Below are 16127 nucleotides of genomic sequence, written 5' to 3'. Positions count from 1 at the left end.
ACATACACGTCATGCATATACTAGACCACCTCTTTTTTTTTTTTTTTTTTTTTCTTTTTGGGCTTCAAGCATCTATTAGACCACTTTAAGACGCAAAAGAAATAAAAATTTATATACAAAAATAAATAAATAGAAATACGTGTAACAAAACAAAAGAACCAATATGCTAGAATTCAAGCAAAAAAAAAAAAAAAAAAACAAAAAAAACAAAAAGAAAATCCAATGTGCTAGAAGAACCGAGCTCCCAAAGTCGACAAAGCCGGAGCATAGAGAGGAAAAGCCCAAAGAAGCAATAAAAAAGTCACAGGGGGAAGGGGGAAGGGGCATATCTTCGTAATATAAATAAAATCCAAGGGCATTAAGAGGAGGTATCTAATATTTAATTGACAGCGACGCAGAGAGAGTAAGCCAGCAGCCAAAAAAGCCATCCAAACGAGAGCGTCTCTCTCTTTAAAGCCCTCCCTCTAATTGTGGTTCTCTCTCTCTATCTCTCTATTTTGTGCGTTTTCTTTTATCGTGCGCTTCTCACACAATCTCATCCTCTCGTAGATTCGTCGCCTTCTGGATCTCCCAACTGCTGTAAGTCATTTCAGCTCAAATCTCGAGCCCTAATTTTCTTCATCCGATCATTTCTCTTACAGATCCCTAATTTAGTTTTTCTATTATTTTTTGTTTTTTTTTTTTTTTGGGGGGGGGGGGGGGGGGTGGGTGGTTAATCTGTGGTTTTCTTAGATGTCGATACGTTTTGATTTGTGCTAGTTTTGATGATTTAGGTTTTGGGTTCTCTGTCTATGCATGCTGGCGATTCCCGATTGCCTTTTGAATTTTGATTTTTGTTTAATTGGAAGGAATTGATATGCGATTTGTTTTGTTCTTTTTCTTTTTTTTTCCCTTTTTTTTTTTTGCTTATTTAGGTTTTTTTTTATGGATTATTGGTTTGATCTGCGATGACTTCGATTTTTGTTTGACTTTTGAATTTGCCTGGGATTTATTTTGGTTACCTTGTATTAATATATATTTTGTTTATCTTCAAATGGGGTATATTCAATGATTTGGGTTAATAGGGTTTCAATTTGGTGCTTTGGAGACCGGTCCGAGCTTTATCTTGTAAACCCATGTTATTTCGTTTGAGATTTTTCTAGGGTTTTGATGCTTTCGCATTTTATTTTAGGTTATTTTATTTGTATAGTGAAACCTGTAAAATGCGGATGTTGCAATTATATGACATGCAAAGGGACCTGGGAGGAGAAAATAATTTTGAATTTGGTATATGATTTTTATTTGTTGTTAATTTACACTCTTTGAATTTTTTTAGGCAATCATGAGTGATGAGGGAGAAAAGACTTGTCCTCTCTGTGCTGAAGAGATGGACTATACTGATCAACAGCTGAAGCCATGCAAATGTGGTTATGAGGTTTGCGATATTTACTCCTTTTTTCCCCCCCTCTCTTTGTTGTGGGTGGGTCTTGTGAATAAGTATTTTGAAATAGAACTTTTTTTTTTCATATATTATTTTTCTCTCTACATAGATTTTTGCTAAATTGACAAACTCATATGTTATGTAGATGACCGCCCAAAATAAGAATATGCATTCTGTGCTCTTCGATGCACCAAATTTATCAACTATAATCAAATTCTCTATAACTCCCTACTTCATTACAGATATGCGTTTGGTGTTGGCATCATATAATGGACATGGCTGAGAAGGAAGATACAGAGGGGCGTTGTCCTGCATGTCGTACGGCTTATGACAAGGAAAAGATAGTAGGGACGGCTGCAAATTGTGAAAGGTTCTCTTTTTATGAACTCTTTAACCCTTTGGCTTAGGATAGATATCAACATCAAAACCTTCTTTTGACCTTTTTCTTAATAATTTTTTCAACAGATTGGTGGCTGAAATCAATATGGAGAGAAAAGCTAAGTCACAAAAGTCTAAGGGAAAAACATCAGAAGGACGGAAACAGCTTAGTAGCGTGCGCGTTATTCAAAGAAACCTTGTCTACATAGTTGGGTTGCCTCTTAATCTGGCAGATGAAGAAGTAGCCTTTCTCTTCCCTTCTATGTCTCTAATCACTGAGCTTCTCTTTGCATTTCTGGGTTGAGTGGCTTAGCATTTTTTATTTCCTATTTTGCAGCTTCTCCAGCGTAGAGAATATTTTGGTCAATATGGGAAGGTTCTCAAAGTTTCTATGTCTCGGACAGCAGCTGGTGTCATCCAGCAGTTTCCGAACAATACATGTAGTGTGTAAGTGGAAATATACTTATGCCTGTTTTTTAACTAGCTTTGAACTTGAAAGTCATATTTTGGTTTAGAATTGTTTATTAGAGCATCTAGAAACACTGTGCAGGGATTGTTCTGCTTGTACAGGTGGTATACGTGCATTACTACTGATGATTTGCCTCATAGGCACTGTTTTAGCATAGTTGTCAAAATGTGCATCGTCTTGACTATTATTTTGTGAAAAAGTGTCATATATTGTAGTGTATCGCATGTTGTAAGATTCTTCTTTTAACTATTTTAATATATAAAAATATATGTTTCTGGGTGTGTATTTGTTATATACAGTTATGATGTTTATGGTGTTCCCAAAAATTTGTCGTTTTAGTCCTTGTATGGTATGCATCTTAAACAGAAAGAAAGCATCAATAGAGTAAACTAGAACATCATTATTAAATCAATATACAAGTTCCAAGTAGTTTCTTAAAAATTAAATTCCATACGTCAATCATTAATTTCATTTTCAGTGGCATCATAATCTTCATCCACAAATGCCAGTAAATCTCTACATTTTTTATACATATATATTTATTATATAAAGAAGCATGAATTTATTATAACCTAGGCACTTTTTACACAAAAATATTATATAAAGAAGCATGAATTTAACTATAACCTGGGCTCTTTTTACACAAAAACATTGTTTTGATGAATTTTGCAAAACCTATCTATAGGCATATCATACTTATTGTTACAGATTGTATCATGTGACGGGTGATATACTGTAACTAAATATATGTGTGTGTCATGTATTGTTGTATTTTATTGTGTATTGTATGTCATATTATACTAACAACAATGGTTTTAAGTGCACTGTTTAACATGTTTCAATGTGTTTTTAATATTGCTTCCTTAAATTGTCCTGTTATTGCATGCTTTCTTATTTTTTCCTTTGATCGTGTTCCTTTGGAAGTATTGGTTTGATGATGTGTCTAGTTTTATTAGTTTGTTTGCGTTTTTATTTGATATGTTTGGTAAGGCTGTATTGCCAAATTTCTTTGTGCTCAGATATATTACATACTCAAAAGAGGAGGAAGCTATTCGTTGCATTCAAAATGTACATGGATTTGTTTTGGAGGGTCGATCTTTGAGGTACATTAATGTTATTGAGTCTGAATCTGTCATCAGTGGAATGGTTATGAGTTTGTAGCACGAATCTTGATTATTGTTTTTATAAATATCATTCAGGGCGTGCTTTGGAACCACAAAGTATTGTCATGCATGGCTGAGGAATGTGGTATGTACATCTTCCGGATCCATTGTGTTGTAGTGAATTGATCTCTTATAGTTGTTTTGAACTGAATTTTTTTCAATTTAAGTGGGATTGCATTTTTTCTTTTGCAGCCTTGCACTAATCCTGATTGTCTGTATTTGCATGAGATTGGTTCTCAAGAGGATAGTTTCACCAAAGATGAAATTATATCAGCATACACAAGGTATATTTGGAATTCTGTTCTTGCCAAGATACTGTTTAGGAGTGTAATATTTTCTTATTTATATGATAGTTAAGTTGTTGGTATGATGTTTTCACAGAGATGATTTTCTTGTTCAAACTGGGGAGAATTTGTATCCCCGAATATTTCTTTTAATACATTTTCTAAGCGACTTTAGTTGGCAAGGCTGAATCTTTTTATGTGAACTATGCTTTTACAACCCTGACAGTGTAGTTTAGTAATCTTTTACCTTGATTCTGCAAGGGAGAAGGCCTTATTATTCTTAGTGAATATTTGTTAACATTTCATCCTCGTTCAAGGCCAATCATAGAGTCTGAAAAGTATGTTTCCACCAAGCATGATAGATGTTGTGAATCCATGATTGGCTTGGAACTGGGGTGAAATGATTGATCCTTTGTCAAGTATTGAGATTTCAAAATCCATGTTATCTCAAATTATGTATTTAAGGTTGGAGGTGACAATATTGTGAATGGTGAAATTCTTGATGTGGGTTGGAACTATTACAGTTTGGATGGTATTTATCTTTATTTTTTGGGTTTCCAGTTGCTTTCTGTTGCTCTATGCTTTGGAATGTTATATGGTGTTTTAATTGTGAAGATTAATTAACTTACATAGTTGTTTTAAAGGAGTAGAGTTCAACAAATTACTGGTGCTGCAAACAATGTACAACGGCGTTCAGGGAATGTGTTGCCACCTCCTGTAGATGATTCTTGGAACAGCAGTTCTGGTTCCTCTGGAAAGCCTATTGTGAAGAATGGTTCTACTGTAAGAATCTTATTGTTAATTGTCTCAGTTGTACAAATAAGTGTGTTCTACAGACTTCCATGAGCAATGGTTGCCTGCTATAATTTTTATTCTTTTTTTTCTTTTCCAGGAAAAAAAAAGAAAAAAAAGATTGTTGCTGCTGTTATTAATTATTTGTGGTGGTCATTAATTATTTATAAACTATCTACTGGTGGCTTCTATTTGCTACTGGTTTTGACATTTCACTGCATAGTGTTTCCATTTTATGAAACTGCATATTTAAAGTATGTCACATGCTATTCCTTGAACGTTGGAGTAGTTGGTTGTTTGTAGGTGCCATGATGTGGTTGATCAAAGTTAATACGTAGACAAACACGTTTCACTTGTGTCCATGTAATGTTTGTTTAAATATATTATGTCGAGAATTTAGATCATATCATGGTATACAATACTCTGGAAGCATGTACAAAGGGCCAAAGTTTGATAAGTGTGAGATATTCTTGGCATCCTACAAATGTTGTTAAATTATTATGTTGTTGTAATAGGTTGTTGATAGATGAAGCAATCTTCTTGAACCACATTTATTCAATTTGTAGGTAGAAATGCATAATCTTATTTTGTTATTTTTTTTTTTTCTCACAGAATTCTGGAAGTATTATTAAAGGTTCTCCTCCAAATGGAGGCTCTGGTAGATCTATAGCTCTTCCAGCAGCGGCCTCATGGTATGTTATTCCTTGTGTTTGGTGTTCTATTTGGTTTATGGTTGTAACTAAGTTGTATTTATTTGGTTGAATGTTGTAGGGGAACACGTGGTTCAAATTGCCAACCACCAGTTGCTAATTTTACATGTTCAAATGGACCTTCTAAACAGAAACCTGACACTGTTAGTAGTCCATTGGCATTTTCATCAGCAGTTGCAGGCACTACTCAGGCGTCTCTATTGGATAGTGATGGAGGGAAGACGCAGTCATTGATTGAAGCAAGTCAGTATGTGCATGCTAAAGTTAATCAAGAATCAGTGAAGCCTGTGAGAGAGCTTAGTTTGGATTGTCAAACAAATTTGTCTGAAAAACCTGCTTCACTTGATGGTGCTTCTGCTGCCATAAATTTGAGCAACCAGTTTTCATGTTCACCAGTATCGAAGGATGATGATAGAGGCATTAATATGGCTGCAAACATTTCAAATGCCACTGACCTAGATGGGCAGTCTTGTACTTCTGTTCATGAAATAGAACAGATAGTTACTACTGATGATCGGGTCCAGAAATTATGCTCTCAAGTTTCTTCGTTGAGCATTGATAGAAATGGGATGGATGACCATTCTGGAATAACAAGGTTGAGTAATTCAATTTCTGATAATGCCCTTATCAAATCATCACAGAATCAAGATTTGCAGCAATATTATGCTGATCAATCTAGAGAACCTTCATCAATTACTCAGAAAACTGCTACATCAACTAATGGGGTTTACATTTCAAGAGATAAATGTGAATGGTTATCAGATTCACAAACACAAGCGGTGCCAAATATATTTCCCGAGTTGGAAGAGGATATAATATCCTTTGATAATCAACGACTTAAAGATCCTGAAGTTGTGAGTCATAGTACTTATTTGCCTAATTCAGTTAATGTACTCCATAGTTCCAATCACTTTAGGTCTCCTTCGCAGCAACGCGAGTCGTATGGTGTAGCTAATATGAGTGCTGATCATCTATACACGGATAGCAAAGTTAGGGATGGTTCAATTCTATCTGGCTCTAGTGTTTCAGCTACACCTAATGGCTACCTTCGGAACTTGGCGGCTAGTTCTGCTTGTTCAGACCGAGCCTTAGAGAATACCTTAATGCATCCAGATGAGGGTTCTGGGAAAAACATTGGAAGATTCCTGGGTGATGCAGCTGATGTTGAAATTGATGCTGTTGTAGATAAAAAAGGAGAAAGCAGCATAATCTCTAATATATTATCATTGGATTTTGATTCCTGGGATGAATCGTTGACTTCACCTCAGAATTTGGCTAAATTGCTGGGTGATAATGATAAGCAAACTGGATCCCATAAAATTTCTAGTTCTTGGAAACCGCAAACTAATAGTCAGTCCAGGTTCTCTTTTGCAAGGCAAGAGGAATCTATAAATCAAGTATTTGATGTACAGCCATCTCTTAATGCCTTCAGTCAATTGTCAAACAACCATCCTTTCAGCCGTGATTTGGCTGAAAACAGAGATTTATATTCTGATAAGCTTGGGATCGGTAATGGTTTCTTATCCAGTAACTTTGAAGAATCTGAAATCCATGCCAGTAATCACTCAGCTTTCTCTTCTTCTAAGCTTTCTGGTGCGTACAGATGGTTTTGGAACCTCAATATTTCTAGAAGTTATTGGTTTCTTTTTTCTTATTTGTATTTTTGTTTGATTAAGTATGTATCTATCTGGTTGCCATTGGTCTAAATATTGAGTCTGCTATCATATCTGCTGATATAGAGGTTGCATTACTTAATTTTTCGTAAGCTTTTTGGTCTCTGTTTCTTACTGCTTGTTTAGTAGTGCTATTGGATACAAGCCAACAGTGCTTATGTGAGAACCAATTTTGTGCTTTTAAAAAGAGATCTATGAACGCTTTTGCAGTACGTAGATAGATTGTTTTCATGGGTGCAGCTTAAAATGTTTTTCAAAATGCATATTACCAATTTCAGTGACAAAAGCTGCTATTTTCCATTTAAGAAGCAGTCCTATTATTCTAAAATAGAAATGTTTTCCTCCATGTTTAAAATAAGATGTTCCAAGTTTATTTAGGTGTTTGCTGTAAAGATTTGCTATGAGCTGTGCAAAAGTATTTGTTGAATTTGTTTCTTGATCTCAGTGATTGTAAGAATTAGTTTATTGATAGTTTTTCTGTACAATTTATGGGAATTTTACAGCGAATCCTCATTGTCACATATTCTATTGCAACAAAATAATGCTACAGTTCTGGTAGAGTCGTGACACGTCTATGTTTGTGTCCAACTTACACCTTTTTTATGTTATCACCAAGGTGATATTTCTTGCATAGTTCGCACCTGACTTTTTTCTGACATTTTTCAGCAGTTTCGAGAGCTCAAATTTCAGCTCCACCTGGATTTTCGGTGCCAAGCCGGGCACCACCCCCAGGATTTGCATCTCATGAGAGGGTTGACCAGGCTTTTGATACCCTATCTGGTTTGTGCCCCTTTTTCTTTTTCTTTTTTTTTTTGAGCATTGACTTCCAGTGAGGATATCCTCAAAAAAGTAGGGGATAAGTGGGTTCAATCATTTAGAGCTTTTGGATTTGATGTGATATATTACCACTTATCAAATCCAAGGCTCTAAATAATTTAGCCCGCTTCGCTTAACTTTTTAAGGATGTCCTCATTGGAGCCTAGTTGTTGACTTCTATATTATCTATTGAGAAATGAATCAAGTATGACTTTTGAATCAAGTGTGACTTTTCCTTTTTTTTTTTTTTTTTTTTTTGTCTGTCAGGAAACCGATTGCTTGATGCTACTATGTTGAGAAATGCATATCAACCGCAGGCAACTGCAAATGTGGTTAACACTGCTGATATTGAGTTTATGGATCCTGCAATACTGGCAGTTGGTAAAGGGAGGCTTCAAGGTGGGCTCAACAGCCCTGCCTTAGAAATTAGATCAAATTTCCCTTCTCAATTGAGCCCCTTTGAAAATGATGCTAGGCTTCAACTTCTGATGCAAAGATCCCTTGCCTCACAACAGAACCTAAGATTTCCTGATTTTGGAGATAATTTTTCTCATCTCAGTGATTCTTATGGAATTTCTTCTAGGCTTGTTGATCAATCTCCAGTGAATAGTCTATCTCCCTTTGCACAAATGTCCCTCCAACAGTCTAGAAATGGGATGATGTCAAATGGCCACTGGGATGGGTGGAATGAGGTTCAAGGTGGGAGCACTTTGGGTATGGCAGAGCTCATGAGGAATGAGAGACTGGGATTCAACAAGTTCTATGCTGGTTATGAAGATTCAAAGTTTCGGATGCCCAGTTCAGGCGATCTATACAACAGAAACTTTGGGATGTAATTCATGTAATTTCATTGGTTGGCAGTGATGAAGGGAGAAATCAAAGGGGTATGTGTGGTTTTGTGACCTTGTACACAAGGATGGAACTGACTCATAACTTGTCTCTCTGGGCACAGCATGATGTAGGATCGAACTCTGCAAAAATATGGTGTTTGGAAGCCTGCAGGTAAGGACGACTCTTATTTAGTTTTTGGATCTGGATAGATGTGATGGCAACGGTTGGTTTTTATGAGAGGCATGAATCAAATTACTACAAGCACAGATTAATGGCTTGGAGATTGCATCTTTTGTGTACCATAAGCATTTTGAAGAAGAGAATAGGGACTGAAGTTGATGAGGTGAAGAGTTTATCTCGTTGCTGTCACTATACTTTTAACATTGCATACTGTTCCAATATTTTCTTTATTCTTGGTTCCCAAACTGCCAATGGATTTAGAAATATTGGCTTGCATCTCTCAAAAAAGAATAGGAAATGTTGGCTTACGTCTCTTGCATTGGTTAACAACAAAATATTAGGGGCTAGCAATATCACAGGTCTCCTTTTAGGTTTTCCCTTGGAATGATTTGCAATTTTAGTTTACATGGGGACATTGTTATTGTGTCATTATTCTCATCAACTGGGCTGGGCTTATTTTATGGTTTTGCTAAATTTGCAGGTGAAGCTGTGATCTAAAGGTGTGATATGAAAGAATGTGTTGTGGATTGCTGTATATCATCTAACTTAGAGGCTGATAATCAAGATGTCAAATATTAGCTCCTTGTTACAGAAGTTACTAAAATCTGGTTGTTCTCACAACTAAATAGATGAAATCTGACCCCTCTACTTTTTGTAGTTTTATACTTACCTACCTCCATAATTTTGCCAGACAAGAGGTTGCTCTTAACTTGCTTTCTACCGGATTTTTTTCTTATACTGCTATTATCATCTGGGATGTCTCTCTTATCGCTAAGCATATGCTTTATAACGAGGAGCTCTCACCCCAGTTTGGTTTATGAAAAATGTGATTACTAATATCGCCTTCTTAAATGACGAACGTGAGGTGTCGACAATCAACGAAATGGTTCTTGTCCTTATCCATGATAATCTAAATAATCTAATTAAATTCTAGTTAAATAATTTGTAAATAATAATCAATGGTTGTTGAATTCCATTTTAATTTTCCATTATATACAATAAAAGATATAAAACAGCATGCTATAGGAATTGGTTTTTCCCTTTATTTTTTGTTTTTTTTTTTTTTTTCTTTTTTCGGTGGTGGTTCGTTTCTCTGCATTTTGTCTCAAAGCTTTTTAAACTGTTAATCATGAAGGAAAAAAAAAAAAAGAAAGTGAAAAATCACAATTAAGGGAAAGCAGTTGGATCATATTAGAATTATGGTCTGCGACCTTTTCCGTTAGATTTTGTTGACCAAAATGATATGGTAGGCCTTGAAGTTGAAACAAATAAATAAATAAAATTGTAACATAGATTAATGGAAAGTGAGCCTAGCAGACATTATCAGGAGGTATATAAAATTTTGTGATCCCGACATTTTTGTTATAAAAAAAAGTTCACTTTTAGTGCGGACCAAAAAATTAAAAAATCTGTTCGTGCTGCTGTTGTACGTTGATTTTCATAGTCGATTTTCCTCTATTCACATGTCTAATTTTTGGCAATTTAGACTGCCGGCTCCCTACGGAGCCAATGCTGCATTATTTTTATTTTTTGGTTGTCTTAAAAAGCCACTGCCAGTTGCTAGTCGTCATAATTCATACAAATGTACAAGTATTCTCTTTGGATATTGCTGGGATATGTATGACGTATCATCCTAAGGAGGGCTGATTTCTTTTGTCGGCTGCCGTTGAAGCTGCGTGAGATTGTTTCCATTTAATGGTATCTCTTCTTCTTTACAAATGTGAAGTCATAATCAATCTGTCTTGGATCTGAAATTTATAGGGCTAAGCGACACTGTTTGTTTTTTTTTTTGGTTTTAACAAAGGAAAAAGGAAAATCTATAATTATGGGAGAAAAATATGTAAGAAATGATGATCCATTTCTTTTTTTGTTTAAATTTATTAGGATAAATGATAATTCAATTTGAAATCAAAATTCAAAATTTAAATCGATATATAAAGGAAATATTAAAGAAAACTATAAAACAAATTATAATTAATCTTCTATCAATTTAAATTTTTTTTTTTTTAATGTTAATTCAATGATAACAATTATTATATGCTTTATTAGTATTCACCGTTCACACATATATACATAGGATTTTTTTTTGTTTTCGGTTATTTTTGTTGTTCTTTCTCTTCTTCGAAAGTAACCATTCTTCGATTGCAGTGGTTTGCAATTATGCTTAAAAAAAATTAAAAAAGAAAAGGGAAGTGGTAAAATAGTTAAAACGAAGGTTAGCCTTTGACAAGAATCATGACAAAGAATAAGGATTTTTTGGCCGGTGTCCTCGGCACACTTTAAAATATGCATCTTTCAAGATTGACCACAACAGAAGTCCCTTATTTCAGTTATCATAAAAATAAAAAATAAAAATAAAAATAAAAAAATAATCAGTACCCGGTATCATTAGGTGGTAAATAAATAATAGTTCAAAGGCGTCCAGAGCTAAGGGAATCTTTTTTTTTTTTTTTCCTTTTTTTTTTTTTTTTTTTTTTGGGACGATGCCCAAAAATCCCATTGGTGGGGCCGGGCTAATCCTTCAAGTTTTTATTTTTTTGGTAGTTTTTGCAGCATTTGCTGCACTGCCACTCGAACTGGGGCAAGGAAGGGACAGATAATCCTTCCAAGTTTTGGAGAGCTAATAGCCTAATACAGGAAAAATACATGAAGGGGTGAAGAACCTTATGATAGTGAACAAAGTGGACCATGAAATTCAATTCCTTAGTGAGCTAATTCAAACAATGACGCGTGGCTAACTGTTACCAAATAGTACTTTTTATACAGAAATCGATAATTTTCATTCATTAGTTTTCTGGTTGGGAGCTTTTGGTCTCCTTAAAAGAGGTCACTGCAACACTCTTACCACAGCAGGTAAAAGAAAAAGAATTGGTGGGTTGGTTTTGAAAAGTGGAATCTCACCCATCACAATAAGTATAACAAAGACAAAGTTGAAGACAAATATGGCACCCCAAGCCCACAAAGCAATCACTGACTTCCTCACCCATTCAGTACCACACAATTAATGTTTGTTTAATAGATTTTGGGGGATAAAATAATTAGTAAAAATAAATCAATAAAAACTCTTTAATATGAAAACCCCACCAACCAAAAACCCTGTTCCTAGGGGCTCCAGACGTTACCCAAAGTCCTAAACCAACAAGGTTCAGGTGGGACCCATACTGGAGTAAAGGACATGGAGTCATAAAAAATCCAACTTGGTTTGGGCCCACCATGTGTTTCTGAAAAAAGCCCTAGTGAGAATCCACAGAAGTTCCTCTCCCTGGCCAATTTCAATCATGGGTCACGACAGGAAAAGAAGAGTCGTTTTCGTTGGCAAGATTGTGAAGGAGAGGTTTTGAGGAGGGGTTCGTGTGATAGGTCAAAAAAACCTTTAAAACCTTTTCCTTCTTTCTTTCTTCTGTGTCAGAAAACCTTTGACAATTTTGATACCTTTAATGACTGAGAGAGCAAAAATATTACAATCGGAAAAGTCGCTACAGTGGCTAATTATTTTACAAGAGAATATTAAAAGTAAGGGCCAAAAACAAAAAATGATAATAATAATATTTATGCTTTTTCTTTTGGTAAATTAAAAAAAAAAAAATTGGCATTCCCTCCCTTGTTTTTATTGTATTTTAATATATTCTTATACCATTATCAGTGATCCATTATACTGATATTCAAAATTTGACAATCCTTACCAAAAAATATATGTAACGACCATTGATTCGATAAAGAAAATATAAATGTAATAATAACCCACCTTTCAATCAATTTAAGTTTATGTATAAAGTTTTAAGTTTATATTTTGATATACAAAAAGCATATTGAAAGATTTAAAATAAGATATAAGATGGTAAATATCAATATCAATGTCAAATTTTAATATTAAATTTTTAATAATATATATTAAAAAAATAACACTATGAAATTATAAATATTAAACGATGGACGAAACTCAATTTTATCAATTAAAAGACAAAATTATAATAATTTATATATTAAATTAAAAAAGCATTAAATGGTGGGTGGGATCCACAAATTTTACTATAATGGGGTTCATTAGTAAAATTTGACAATTTTTGATGCTATATTTTATATCAAAAATACAATTGTTAAATTTTACAATATGCCATTAAAAAAATAAAAAACTATATTTATGCCAAATTTAATATTACAATGATAAAATGCAATATCATAGAATATGGTTAAAGAAGTACTGAGATCCTTTAGCATAGCTTTTACTTTTAAAAAAGCATTAAATGGTGGGTGGGATCCACAAATTTTACTATAACGGGGTTCATTAGTAAAATTTGACGATTTTTGATGCTATATTTGAGATCAAAAATACAATTGTTAAATTATACAATATGCCATTAAAAAAATAAAAAACTACATTTATGCCTAATTTAATATTGCAATGATAAAATACAATATCATAGAATATGGTTAAAGAAGTACTGAAATCCTTTGGCATAGCTTTTACTTTTACTTTTCCAATACAATTTCTTGAAAATATACTCTTACTGATTTTGATTATGGAGCTTAGACCACTTATAAAACTGTTCAAAGGCTGTCAAAATAACTTTTAAACTTTAGAAGTTAGAAAAAGCTTTCTAGAAACAAGCCTAAACAAAAAGAAAAATTTTATATCATCTTTCGGTTTCATTGAGAAGAAGAAAAAGTGAGAATCACCTTATCATTGAAAATGAGACAATTCCCAACTGGAAACAGCTTAATTTCCAAACACAGCAAAGACAGGATTTGGACAAAGAAAGAGAGACACCTGCCTGTTTCGTTTATTTTGGGAGATAAATGTTTCACAGCTCCCTAATAATATTAGTCGTTGGGACTTAAAGAGAACGGGAAGGACGCGAAGCCCCACCCCACTCCTAGCAGCGAAGGTAGGCTTCCAACGCAAAGCATATTCTATCCGTTACGTAAATATTTAAATCTTAGTTTTTTTTTTTTTTTTTTCAAGTGTTTATTTTTTTTATTCTTTAATTTTTTTTTTTTCTTGGTGATAAAATACAAGCACGGTTTAAGAGACTTAAGTGATAATATTAATGTGTATATATATACAAGAATTATGGGAGGAGTATTTAAAAATGTAAAGGTTTGCCAAATTTCATTTAGGATTCTAAATTCAAATTTAAATATTAATTATTATTTTATTTATCGATTAAATATTTGCCACATAAGCATTTTGATGTAACTAAAACCAGATCTCTCAATAGACTTGCTCTATATTATAAATTTGATATTTTCTTCCTTAATATAGATTTTTTTTTTTTTTTTTTTTTTGTAGATTGCATGGGCTAACAGTTTTGGTATCTAGACTTTCATTATTAATTTTTTAATTATATTAAATATTATAATTTAAATTCAACTATCGATTAAATATGAGTTTAATAGTTTACGAAAATTCTGTTTTGTTAAAAGTGAACTTTATAAGGATTTAAATGATCATAAATAAATTTTCAAAATTCAATTTTTCTATGCAATTCAAAAGTTAAAAAATAAATTTTTAATAGTAAAACTATCAATTAACTTTATAAAAATATAGTTGTATATATATATATATATATGTTAGCCCCAGTTAATAAATTCATGAATAATAAACGTACCTACATACATATATATATATATTAAATAAATCCTATATTCCATATAAATTTCCAATATAAAAAAAATGCATTTTTTATAATGGACAATTTTAAAATATGTATTAAATATATTGTCATATTGTACAAGTGAAGAAAAACATGTTTTTTTAAATATTTTCAACTATTTTTTTCCTTTTTTTTTTCTTACTATAACATAAGAAAAAGTGTATGAAAAAGTTTTTTTTTTTAATTTTATTCTTTTAATTGTTTAATATATTAAACTATTATTACCTTATTAGTTATTACCTTACTAATAGTTATGTTTTTACCATGCATATAAAAATAACTGATTTTAATGTATATTTAATATCCTTATTTTTAATCTCATAATTTTTTGAATTTATAACACATTATATACGTAGATACTGAATGTATAAATTTTCTATTTAATCTGTTTTTACTAACTTTTTATCTATATTTTTAAATAAATAAAACAATTTATACATGTATATATTTTTTACATATATTTGTTGTCTCATGTTTAATTAACTATGTCAGCAGCATATATTTAACCTGCTCTCATAGATAAAAGAGTGGACAACATAACAATAGATATCCTCATAAAAGACATATTAGTAACAGAAATATAATTTGTCAAAAAAAAAAAATGACAGAGAATAGAGAAACTTTTTAACTTTCATATGTTATATTTTAGCATTGTTTTTTTACTATGTTTGATTCTTTTAGGTTCAAACATTCATATAACTCGACTAAACTTAAAGATAAAAACACAAATAGGTTAATATCATATCTTCCAAATTATGATACATCCAGTAAACTACTCTTAATTGTTCTTTAAATCACTTTTTTTTTTCTTTTTTTTTTTGTCCTTTAATTCAATCATGACTTTCATAAAATTATTCATGCAAAACTCACATAATTTTGTTTATATTTTTTTTCATTCTATTTTAATTCTAATGTTTCTACTTCATGCGTATCATTAATTTGGTCAAATATATTAAAGAAAATGGTATAATTAGATTGAATTGATGATGATGATGATCATCATAATAATAATAATAATAATAATAATAATAATAATAATAATAATGGAATATGATTGAGTTTTTGTAGTTTGAAAGGCAGGTACAGTGTTATAATTTGGGAATAAAATTAATATTAATCCAAATAATTTATAATCAATGTCATTATGAGTATTCAATTTGAATTTTAAAAAATTTTGATGCACATTATAAACTTTCTAGGCTTCTTTTGATTTTTAAATATAAAGAGAGACTTTGTAGTAATAAAATTATATTTTTATGTCAATAAAAAATATTGTTAAGAGAATAAAATAAAATCGCCTCAAAGAGGAAAAATTTCTTCTAAAAAATAGAAATCAAAATTTATAACTTTTATATTTTGGCTTTATTATTATTATTATTATTATTATTTATTACTGGTGTACATATTTTGGTGTATGATCTAAAAATATTTTATTAAAGACACATCTAGCTATATTTCTTCATCATGGTCTTTAATTTATGTTAGTAAAAAACTATTCACGAAATTGATTGATGAGTTTTTGTGAACTTACAATTTTTTCTCTTTTTTTTTATATATATTTTGTTCATGGCAAATATAATATCTTGATCTGATTTCTAACTTTGAAGATGAAAAAGTTACACACATATATATATATATATATATACAGTCCGTCTATGGTGCAGACGGTTCTCATGCGGACCACAATATTGGTGACAGTTTTTCATAGTATTGGTGACGATTTTCTAAGAAACCGTTGTTAATATTATGAAAAACCG

The 16127-nt window shown here is 32.1% G+C and overlaps 1 protein-coding gene across 5 annotated transcripts; it reads left to right on the top strand.

Moving 5' to 3' along the window:
* The first annotated feature begins 396 nt into the window (after positions 1–396).
* Positions 397–9553, top strand: LOC107411291 (uncharacterized). 5 transcript variants are annotated; one of them, XR_007238997.2, is made up of 14 exons: positions 397–579; positions 1316–1414; positions 1663–1790; positions 1886–2039; positions 2136–2245; positions 3287–3370; positions 3467–3515; positions 3623–3714; positions 4365–4497; positions 5119–5198; positions 5278–6809; positions 7556–7669; positions 7973–8879; positions 9198–9553. XR_007238997.2 is itself a non-coding variant. In XM_048467770.2 (13 exons), the coding sequence occupies exons 2-13, from the start codon at positions 1322–1324 to the stop codon at positions 8539–8541; spliced, it is 3144 nt and encodes a 1047-aa protein (XP_048323727.2). In that variant the 5' UTR covers positions 397–579; positions 1316–1321; the 3' UTR covers positions 8542–9091. The 5 variants fall into 5 exon arrangements, 1 of the variants encoding a protein (XP_048323727.2); XR_007238996.2 differs by having other exon boundaries at positions 4359–4497; positions 7559–7669; XR_007238995.2 differs by having other exon boundaries at positions 4359–4497; positions 7973–8707.
* The last annotated feature ends 6574 nt before the right edge of the window (positions 9554–16127 follow it).

Source organism: Ziziphus jujuba, chromosome 10, assembly GCF_031755915.1.
Source record: "Ziziphus jujuba cultivar Dongzao chromosome 10, ASM3175591v1".
NCBI classification, from domain to species: Eukaryota; Viridiplantae; Streptophyta; class Magnoliopsida; order Rosales; family Rhamnaceae; genus Ziziphus; species Ziziphus jujuba.
Note: the sequence above shows the minus strand (reverse complement) of the source record. Positions and strands in the feature narration are given on the sequence as shown.